Source organism: Xyrauchen texanus, chromosome 19 (genome assembly GCF_025860055.1).
Source record: "Xyrauchen texanus isolate HMW12.3.18 chromosome 19, RBS_HiC_50CHRs, whole genome shotgun sequence".
Lineage (NCBI taxonomy): Eukaryota > Metazoa > Chordata > Actinopteri > Cypriniformes > Catostomidae > Xyrauchen > Xyrauchen texanus.
In genome coordinates, this window is record NC_068294.1 from 7320554 (window position 1) to 7332692 (window position 12139).

General features: G+C 35.8%; 1 protein-coding gene across 3 annotated transcripts in view; it reads right to left on the reverse strand.

Moving 5' to 3' along the window:
- Positions 1–12139, reverse strand: part of LOC127659425 (pro-neuregulin-2, membrane-bound isoform-like) — a 111538-nt gene that overhangs the window by 18634 nt on the left and 80765 nt on the right. For 2 of the 3 annotated variants that reach the window (XM_052149223.1, XM_052149225.1), the window contains exons 5-6: positions 5409–5467; positions 2749–2772 (exon numbers count right to left, since the gene is read on the reverse strand). In XM_052149223.1, coding sequence (XP_052005183.1) covers positions 2749–2772; positions 5409–5467 — 83 coding nt within the window. The remainder of the gene's footprint in view (positions 1–2748; positions 2773–5408; positions 5468–12139) is intronic. The other variant, XM_052149224.1, reaches the window with a different exon arrangement.

Consider the following 12139-nt stretch of genomic DNA (forward strand, 5'->3'; position numbering starts at 1 on the left):
GATGTCCTAAAAGACTTGCCAAAACTTTAGTTTGCTAATATGAAATCTATGGAGTGGTTAAAAAATGACTTCAGTTATTAATGACTTCAACTGTACTTCTCTGTCTGCTCGTATGAATGTAACACATTTTAGGAAAGTGTTTAACCTGTGTTCAAATGCTCTACGGATCGCATTAATTATATGAATAAATGTTTTCCAACTGAATATACTAAATATTAAAATCATACAAATGAAAATATATTGCAAAGTAATGTCTTCAGTTAACTATTCTGATTACCAACTACTTAAATTGTAACTGTAGTGGAATAGTTACTAATATTTTGTACTACATGTATTCTGTTACTCTCCAACCCTGATGATAACAACTATTAATCTATTGGCAGCCCTAGTAAAAACAATATAAATAAATTGTATAAACACATTTTGTAAATAAAATAAATGAAACAAGAAATGTTCATTGAAATTAAGTATTATTTTCTTTCTTGTTCATTAAAGTAAATGTATCGTGTTTTAATGATGTTTAGGTTAAAAATATTGATTAAGAAAATTATTTTTTTGTAGAGTGTTGTAAAGCGTAGATATGCTGCTGTATCTGTCAGCCAGGATTTAACATCTATGTGAAACTATATGCAATGTAGTTTTTTCTAGATGTGTTTACTAAATGAAATCTCTGCCCCTCTCAAAATCCATGACATGCATTATCCTAAGCATAATTCTTAGGAAGACAGAGCAACCTTATATTCTTATTATTATAGCCTATATTCTTGCATAAGAGCATGCCTCTCAAATAGGGTTAAAACACACAAACTGAGTTCTTTGGAGAAGGTTATTCATAAAAATTAAATTTGAAAAGCAGTGGGGAATAATTTCTCATTAAATTTGCACTGTAAATTCAAGCATAATATTTGGTCATCATTCACCGTTTCACGTTATTCCTAAGGAAACAAATGTTGTTGTAATCTTTCCGCCTCTGAAATGACTTTCCTTTTTGGCTGTTGTCACAAAACCCACTTTTCAACCCCTCACCTTCAAATCCCACCTTTTATGATCTAATCAGTTCCCAATGGATAAAATCAAGTCCCGCTCTGAATTTTATATTCATTGAATATCCGATTTTACTTGGAAATCACATTACAGAAGCACAATGGGTTGTGAATGCTGTTTCATGTTGACTTTAAATCTGATGAGGGGCTTCTTTTGATAAAATGTACAGGTTTTATGAAGACCGTCTATACAGACGTTTTGAACACATTTATATACTGTATATATATAAGTCTAATTTGGGAATATGACAATATTGGAAACATCCTCTAGTGTGCTACATGTACAGAGGAAACAAACAGAACATGGAGATAGGGAACGAAAAAACAGATGGGAGGAAGGAGAGGAGACAATCGAGGGCTAACAGTAGGAAATGAGTGTGTAATAAAAGAGAAATGCGGGGAGGGAGAAGGGAGGGGGCGGTTGAGTCAGACACTGATATTGCATTGCATGCTTGTTACAGGAAACAGGCATCAGAGTACACAAGAGAAATACAACTTAAAACAAGATATATCCACACTAACTGTTAATGTACTCCAGTGCAAAAAATAAAGAGAAGAGTTGCAACACTATTTTTTGTCTCACTCGGCTCTGTACTGTACGCTACAGTATGTTGTCGGGAAAAATAAAAATGGGACTTTTGTCATTATTGGAGAATTAGAATATAGATCAGTAGTTCTCAACTGACTTTGATTCGATTGGACATTAAGTAGCAACCCAACACGATACCAAAATATAACAAAAGTAAACGAAAGTGTCCCTACAGTCCAATATTGAAATTAGGGTAGTGAATTGATACAAATTTAGATTCAAATAATTACATGATTTGCAGACTAATTATAGCAAATCTAAATATTTGTAAAGAAAGGCCCCCAAATATATATAATTAAAAATATAATTATTAAATAACTACTTTATATAAATATATGTACAAACTATAATTCATGTAATTAAAATATATAACATTATTGTAAACGTTTAAAGCATTGATTAGACGATACAAAATTGGCTTACATAGGCAATATATTGTTTATTTCCATATCATAGAAAACAAGCCTATTATTGGTCTACAGTCCACAGCAAACCATTTAACAATTTTAGGTCGCTGTGCCAAGTTAAACATAGTTTGAAACTTAGAAAAACCTGTCTTAAAATCCCTGCATTCAGAGTTGCGGTCCATCCAGCTGTGTTTGAACGCAAGAACGCTTCCTCATCTTGTGCTGTCTGCTATCAGTAAGTGTGGTTTGTTGTCTGTACAGTTGCAAGTTGCCTCTACAGCTGTAATTGAGCTTACTGCCCCCTGCTGACTGGGACTCTATTGGAATTATCATAAATACAATCTGAATTTCCTAGACTCCAAGCATAGCCAGTCTGGTCTTCTACCTGGCTAAGATTGTGCTCAGCTGGTCTCCTAGCTGGACCAGCTAACGAGTGGCCAAAACCCCTCTAAAACCAGAAAACAAACCAGCCTGGCCAGGTTGGGAGACCAGCCAAGAACAGCAGGATAACTTTATCGCACCATATTCCTAATATGAGTGTCACTTTGACCTGACAAAGTAAATCAAAAGCTGAGGATGTATTTGTGTTCAAATATAGGACAGAGAAAACAGAACGAGACGCATTCTGATGTGAAAAAGCTTCACTATGTCATAAAATTATGTCATGAGACTTAAAAACTAAAGAATCAAACAAATAATAACTTCATACCCATGATTTCAATTCCAAGATGCTCTGCCAATGCAGAAAGTTGACAATGTAAAGCAAAGAAAAAACAAGAAAACAGGTTTCAATTTGTTGAGTTAGAGGCGGCTTATGAGTTTAGTAGTGTTGTTCATTTTGGTTTTGTTTGAGACATTGAGGTGAGTGACTGTACGTTCCAGTAACAGACAGACATACAGACAAACACTGGCCAACTCCATATTCCCCATGAAAACGAAACAAACCAAAACTCCAATAAACAACACCTTTTTTGTTAAGACATATCGTACATATCGTAATAAGCATACAAGTGCATGCAGACACATAGACAGCCACACTTACTGCCATATTTACTAGACCTCATTTCTTTGTTAAAAAACCCAAATAAACAAACAAAAGCATTACAAAGAATAGAACAATGTACAACACAAAAACACTCAGTCAAGTACAAATGAGTGTAGACACAACTAATGTAGTTTCTAATGATTTATAGGCAAGTCGACAAACTTTTGTTTAGTAGCAATATGACATTTTTCATGATATGTACTTCAACATCATCGATATTCAGTATTTGTTTTCCACTACAAATGTGCAGCATTTAAAACACATATTGAGCTAGAGCATGCATGATACTGTTTCTCTAGCAATATACTACTGTTTGGAAAGCAGAAGAGCAAGAAGGTCAAAAGGTCATGCACCATGCCTCAGTCTCAGAACAATGTTGATATACAGGAAAAACAGCATCAATATCACTCAACAACCACAATCTTACATGAGTCCCTATTAAAACTAATTATAACTTAGTTCACACTCTTTATTACTGTATATTATGTCTTGTTAAATGTATATCATTTACTGTATAAATGTAACAGATATTGACATATGGGAACCGAATATTTAAGATGATATGCTTTATTTTTTCATTTGTGCACGCACACACACACACACACACACACACACACACACACACACACACACACACACACACACACACACACACACACACACACACTAACACATACAAAGGATTTTTGCTGCTTGTTCAACACAATGAACTTAATCAACACAAGAAAAAAAATTCACAGCTTGATATCATTGGTGAACATTTTTGGCCGATACTGATACCAATTTTAACAAAAAAACTATTGGTTGATAACGATACCAATATTTTGCCTCTTACCTTATTTTGTCATCAGATCACTGTTTTACTTATGAATTCTTAACAAATGTACAGATTTACAAAAGCTTTTTTTTCTACTCTAACAATAAATAATTTCCATTGAGCATGGATTGGATCTGTTGAACACATGACAGGACTAAATATATGTTAACAGGATGATTGATAAGATAAAAAAAAAAATTGTACTTCTAAAACATTTTTGCTCTTCTGTTTTTTGCAGTTTAAAACGCAGCCTTTTACATAAGGTTTAGTAATTGCACAATGCCATATTGCAATTTCAATCTTAATTCAATCAATCGTTTAGCATAATGGATATCATACCGATATCTCAGATGTCAAAGTCTGCTGGTTTTAAAGAGTTTTAGATGTTTTCCTCATTATGCAGCCAATAGGTAAGAGAATGTAGAACCAATATTATAAGAGTACAATCCTTCTACATATTGTTATTATTTCTGGATTGTGCATTTGAATTCATAGATTTTTTCACAGAATTTTGACAATTTTAACTAATTATCACTAATTAATTATAAATAAAACAATACGTTTTTCATGTTGCTATTTTCATGCTTCTAACCGATATGCAGATGGTTTTAATTAGGTCAAGTATTGTCCAATTAATATCAGCAGTCGATACATCGGTGCATCTTTAGTTGCATTCTATCCATTTCAATTTGTAAAATGAAAGTTTACTTAATCCATTTGAGTTGAGACTACATGAATACTTTTTGTGTTGTTGATGTAGCATTGATGAAACTGGGCAGGGGATTTCCATTTCCCAGCATGCTTTGCATGGGACTCGATATGGAGAGTAAATGTAAAAATTAAGTGTTATTTAATGTGTTTTTGTGCCATATGAATATAAAAGGGGATACTAGTTAGTGTTTAATGTTTTGTTATGTTGAGCTTTAGAAGAGTTTCTCTTATGTTGGAGTTTTAGGGGTTACCATTATGGTGAAGAGTGGAGCTTGAGCTAACAATGAGGACAGGTAGATGTCACACATGAAATTGATTGCTTGCTTCATTGTGTTACTCACAGCATAGTTACTAAACTACACACTGTAGAGCTTCTGACCAGTATGTATTTAGCATTCTAACATTTACTTTCACTAGTTAGTACACTAAAAAAACAAAAGAGTACAATTGACACATTTAATTTTGATGGGTTTACCCAATGTGTGTTTGTGTTGAGATTACATAGTATATTTAAAATATTTTTTTTTGACGAGCAATATTCTTTATCTTTTGGTAAATCTCTTCAATAATATATCAATACAATATGCATACAACTTCCCTTTAAGCAAACACTTCAAATGCATGACGTTCTAATTAAATATCTCCATTGACTAAATAGAAACTCAAATGGGCACACAGAGGCAGACATTTACAGTACATGCACACACACATCATAGCCACCATGCAGCTTCAGGGCAGAGAGACAGTCAGACAGACAGACAGACAAACAAACAGACAGGAAAAATAATTGACATACTGTAGAAACCGGCCATAACGGAGGTTTGACAGCGTTCACCGGTATAATCATTTGGACACCTGATGGAGGGGAACAATCCCACAGAGGAAGAAAGGTACAAAAGGGAGGGGGAGAGGGTAGAGAGAGCGAGAGAGAGAGAGAGAGAGAGAGAGAGAGAGAGAGATACAAGAGACATGCAGTTAGAACAACAGAGAACAACCCAAAAGCGCTTCTTTAAAAACGAGTTCATTTTCACAAGGTCTTATTCAATTTGAATATATCAAAGTCTTCTGAAGGCATTCAATAGAGAAACAACCTGTAAAAAGTAAGTCCTTTTTCAGTGAAAATCTTGAAGTCTGTTGAAGTTCACAGTGGCACACGTTCATGCAAGAATGTGCGTTGTTTGAAGCATTAAACATCACAAGTTCTCACCTGAACACATATGCGTGAGGATGAGTAAATTATTACACTTTTTTTTTTTGGTGTACTTTTCCTTCAACTATAATATATAAGTGTTTTTACAGTAGCTCAGTGTAAAGTCTAAGGGCTTTTCCTTATGCCACTTGATTTGACATTTTGTTTCCTAATGCAATCACATTCAGACTACTTTTAAGGCCAGTGTAGATCAAACATATTATAAAACTAATGTGAACACATTACATCTCTACTAACTCATAAACTGCCAATCAGTTCCACCTCTGTGATCTTCTATAAAAATCTCACTTTGAGAAGAACGTCCCAGGATAAACAGAAGCAAAATAAACTCCATAAAAGCTTCATAATTGTGCCAAAAGTTCCTCTAGTCATGAGCTTTTGTTATTTATATACTGAGGGAAGATTCTACCATTTACTCTGCCTGCAGGATTTACTGCAGAGGTCAATGGGACAGAGTGCATTTCATCTGGCTCAGAAGCTACAGTAATGCACGCACATGCACACACACACAAACACACACTAAGATTACATATTAAGGTATAAAGGTAACATTCTGTGAAGAAGGGTGGGCGGTATGTATACACTGTAAAACGGTACAAATGTGTCCACCATACTACGATTTATACAATGGAATATATATTTGTCTGGCTATTGGGTGGGCAGGAAGTTGCATTATTTACATGCTTAAGTGAGAAAGAAACATGGGGTAATGCAAAAATACAGAGCATGACATGTTCCAAACTACTGGCTATTTTACATAAGCTTTGAATGTGGAATGTTGAATCTTTCTTTTTATAATGTTAGTTTTACAGTTTTGAGTTATTTGTTTTTAACTCAAGTTACATAATGTGAAACTGGTTTTGAACTGATGCCAGACTTTTGATTAATTTAATCTAAATAATTGGTAACGCTTTACATTAAAAAATCTAAAGTGTTCCCTTTGTTAAGGGTTTATAAAGGGCTTCATTAATGAACAATAAGTAATTTACAAATGCATTATAATTCATTGATATGTGGTAATAACAACATGAATAAAAGGGATGACTGTCATGCAATACTTGCCAAATAGTGAACCATTTTACATCACGTTATAACACTTATTCAACATTAATAACCTATGAAAATGTACCTTAAAGTAAAGTGAACACTTACGAAGAATTTATTAAAGAGTTGCCAACATTAGAAACCAATGTACATAAAATGTAGTACAGTTTAATGATCATCAGGCTTTATTATAAGATACACAGTATGCCGTGAATGAGCATGAAGTCCTGAAATGTGTTTTTGTAGAGGACTTTAGGTAACTAGGACTAGGTAAGTTGGGACATCCCTCGGAGTAGCACCATTTTTTTTACATCAACATTACAAGGAAAGTGACAACACAAGTGAGTCAAGACATTACAGTAATGAATATAAACACAAAGCGGACAGTAGAAAAATGACATAATCCCTCTTTTTAATCTCATTATAATAGTCTATTATTTCTGCATTGACATAAATCATGAAATAGGGCAATTTATGATTTTAATTACTATACGTATTAATAAGTGTATTTATTAAGCCTTTATAACATGCAAGTTAACATGCGCACAATTTGCCAAGTATTACACAAATGTCACCCTTATTATTCATGTTTTATAACCAAATTTCAATTATTTATAATGCTTTTGAAAATGAATTCATATTAGACATTAATTAACTCCTTTATAAACCCTTTACAAAGGGAACATTAACATAAAGTGTTACCAAATAATCGTATCTTTTGGTTTGTGTTCATCAAAATTGTAATTTATTTGTAATGTAAATAATTCACTGGATTATCCAGAAATAGACAATTACAACATTATTTTGCTGAAAAATAATAGATTTGCTATATAAAAAAAGACTTGGTGCTAGTTTTAGCTGGTCTACTGGCCTGTCCAAACTGTTGTTTAGCCCATCGGCCACGTGGTCTCAAAGCATGACCAACTAACAAGCAACCACAATACCTCTAAAATCAGTAAAACAGATCATCCTAACAAGCTTGGTTAGGCTGGGAGAACAGCTAACCACTTTTGGCTGGTTTAAATATTTATTTTTTTTTCAGCAAGGAATTTAAATATAAAGCATTTTTTTAAATCCCAGCATAAATAACTATATTGTAATATACATCTGTGGAAAAAATTAAGAGACCACTCCAAATGATCAGTTTCTCTGGATTTACTATTTATAGGTATGTGTTTGAGTCAAATAAACATTTTGTTTTATTCTATAAAGTACTGACAACATTTCTCCAAAATTCCAAATTTATAAACCTTTTACAAAGGGAACATTAATGTAAAGTTTTACCAAATAATCCTATCTTTTGGTTTGTGTTCATCAGAAGTGCCTTTTATTTGTAAAGTAATTAATTCACTGGATTAGCCAGAAATAGTCAGTTACAACATTATTCTGCTGAAAAATAATAAACTCAGCAAAAAAAAGAAATGTCCTCTCACTTTCAACTGCTTTTATTTTCAGCAAAGTTAACATGTGTAAATATTTGTATGAATGTAAAAGATTCAAGTTTCACAGACATGTGACTAAGTGAAATTGAATAATGTGTTTCTGGGGTTGTCAAAATCAAACATTACAGTCAGTATCTGGTGTGGCCAACAGCTGCATTACGTACTGCAGTTCATCTGCTCCTCATGGACTAAACTACTGTCATAAAAAGTTATAGTTTTGTATATACATAACTCCTGAATAAAAATTTAAATGTGTTTGGACTGATTTAAAAAAAAAAATTTTGAACAAATTTGATTGGTTTGTCGATAGTGAGCGCAAATGCAGGTGATAAGCAAGCAGTTTCATTAAGCGAGTCATTGAGTCGTTCATTCAAACGATTCGTTCAAACGGCCGATTCATCAAGAATGAGACAGATGTTTGTGAATGGGTCATTGAATCTTTGACTCAACCGATTCGTTCACAACACTGAATCATTCAAAACACGATTGAGTATTGCTGTGAGATGCGCTATGGCTATGCTGTGATCTTTGTTTGGATTCATCGGATCTATTTTCGCTGCTAAAATAGACCAAAACAGTCATTATTTTGTCTAAAATGTAAGTGACTTAATATTATTAACTTGTTTGTTGAACTGTCATATGAAATCAGTGTCACATTTTCAATCGTGAGGCGATGGTAAATTAAGTGATGGTCAATTGTCAGCTCTCTTGGTCGTCAGGTCATGTGATGTATGTTGCTGAACTGTATTCAAATGTTATAAATATAAAAACAACACATTTTGAAATTTAACTGCAGTATGTCAATTTAGTTTATTTGTGTGTGCTGCGCTCATAGACTTTAGAAAACGGCGCTCATTTGTTTGATTTCAACCTGTCTTTGCAAGGCCGCGAAACTCATATTTTGCTCCTTGCAGACAAAGTGCACGCCTTCACACAAAAACTAGACCTCCGGCATGGCCGCATCAGTCGAGGGAACTGCGACATGTTCCCCAGCCTTGCAGACTTTATCACTGATGCAGGCACGTCACACGATTTCTCCTCCCTATTTCAATCAGCGTCTGAGCACCTGTCAGCAATGAGAAAACAATTTGCGACGTACTTTAAAGAGGATTATCGCTCTTTTGTGTGGGTTCGAGATCCGTTTGTGTGCACAGCAAACGAGCTATCAATTGATTTGCAGGAACAGCTTATTGAGCTGAAGAGTGACAGTAGACTGAAGGAACTCTTTAGCTCCTGCCCTCTTTCGTCATTCTGGGCAGCATTGATGCAGGAATACCCTGAACTCTGTGACGTCGCCTTGAAGATTCTCCTTCCTTTCGCGTCGACATATTTGTGTGAGGCAGGATTCTCAAAAATGACTGCACTCAAAACGAAATACCGCAATCGTGCACAAATCGAGGATGATTTGAGGCTATGTTTATCAAACATTGAGCCAAGAATTGAGGATCTTTGCAAGGCAAAGCAGGCTCAGGTCTCACATTAACATCACCTACCAGCAAGCTTTTGTAAAAATGCAGATGATGCCTACTATTAGGCCTAGTAATAATAACAATAATAAAGCATAAATTAATATCAGAGGTCTGGTGCCAATTCCCAATTATAGCAATAGCCTAGTAATGATAATAGGCCTACTGATGATGATAATAATAATAATAATAATAATAATAATAACAACAATAAAGCATGTAACCTCATATAATTATATAGCAATAGGCTAGTAATGATGATAGGCCTACTACTACTCATAATAATAATAATAATAATAATGCCTGCAAGCTCACATTAGAAGTCTGGTGCTACTGCCAATTATAATAATAATAATAATAATAATAATAATAATAATAATCAACAACAATAAAGCGCGGGGCGGAGGGCACTGGGGCCCCAACTGCAATGAACCAGCTTGCAAAAGGTTGAGAACCCCTGATTTAGAGCATTTATTTCCAGAAAATGACAACTGGTCAAAATAACAAAAAATATGCATTGTTTTCAGACCTCGAATAATACAAAGAAAAAAAGTTAATATACATGTTTAAAAAACACAATACAACTTACAACTTTTAACTTAAAAAAGTTAAAAATCTATTTAAATATTAAATCAATATTTGGTGGAATAATCCTGATTTCCAATCACAGATTTCATGCGTCTTGGCATGCTCTCTACCAGTCTTTCACATTGCTGTTGGGTGACTTTATGCCACTCCTGGAAATTCAAGCAGCTCAGCTTTGTTTGATGGCTTGTGGTCGTCCATCTTCCTCTTGATCACATTCCAGAGGTTTTCAATGGGATTCAGGTCTGGAGATTGGGCTGGCCATGACAGGGTCTTGAACTGGTGGTCTTCTACCCACACTTTGATTGACCTGTCTGTGTGGCATGGAGCATTGTCCTGCTGGAAAAACCAATCCTCAGAGTTGGGGAACATTGTCAGAGCAGAAGAAAGCAAGTTTTCTTCCAGGATAACCTTATATGTAGCTTGATTCATGCATCCTTCACAAAAACAAATCTGCCCGATTCCAGCCTTGCTGAAGCAACACCAGATCATCACCGATCCTCCACAAAATGTCACAGTGGGTGCGAGACACTGGCTTAAAGGCCTCTCCAGGTCTCCATTTAACCATTAGATGGTGATGATCTGGGGGTGCTTCATCTTTCTGCACCTTCTTGGATGAACTGTGCAAGGTGTTCGACCATGCTGCCACAGGTAAAGAGGCAGAAAGAGTGCTTTAGGAACTTCGTCAAAGCGACAAGTCAGTGTCGGACTACTCTATTGAATTTCGCACTCTCGCTGCATCGTGCGGTTGGAATGAGCATGAACACTGGGACTGGTTCCTGAATCGGCTTTCCATCTGGCTTAAAGACAAGATTTTTGCCCTGGACCTCCCTAAACACTACTTATCTAGTTGATTTAGCCATCAGGGGGGAAAATTGCCTCAACATTCGATGAAGATATTGCAGAGCTGCTCCATCTAGGGAGGTTCCTGTCATGTCTGCCTGTTTTCCATCTCCAGCCAGTCCATCAGACCCCATGCTGGCTGGAAGAGCTTGGCTATCCTCCAAGAAACATTACAGACATTTAGTTAATGGTTTGTACTGTGGAAAACCGGGTCACACTGCTGCTTTCTGTACAGTAAAAGACCCAACTCACCAGTAGACAAGGGGTTACTGGTGAGCGTTACCCCTCTGCACAAATCCCCTGAAAGCAAGATGCTCCTCCCGGCCAGGTTGAAGTTTGAGGAATCCGTACACTCCATCTTTGCTCTCGTGGATTCTGGAACTGAGGGTAAGTTTCTGGACTCTGAAATGGTCAATTCCACTATCACCTCTCAAAGACCCCATCTCTGCCAGAACTCTGCAGCACACAGCTCAAGGTTACACACGTAACGGCACCCCTCACCCTTACTATCTCTGGGAATTATGTTGAAGAAATATGCTTTCTGGTCATCTGTGGCTAGTAACTCACAACCCTCTTTTAAACTGGACTGATAATTCTGTATTGTCTTGGAGCTCTTTTTGCTTGTCTCAATGTCTTGTCTCTGCTCATAAATTGCAATATCCACACTGTGAGATGCCTAAGACAGCACTACAGGGAGACAGGAAAGGCAGCAGATTGTCATCGCAGTGGCAGACCATGTGTAACAATCCCTGCACAGGATGGGTACATCCGAATATCACACCTGCGGGACAGGTACAGGATAGCAACAACAACTGCCCGAGTTACACCAGGAATACACAATCCCTCCATCAGTGCTCAGACTGTCCGCAATATGCTAAGAGAGGCTGGACTGAGGACTTGTAGGCCTGTTGTAAGGCAGGTCCTTACCAGACATTAC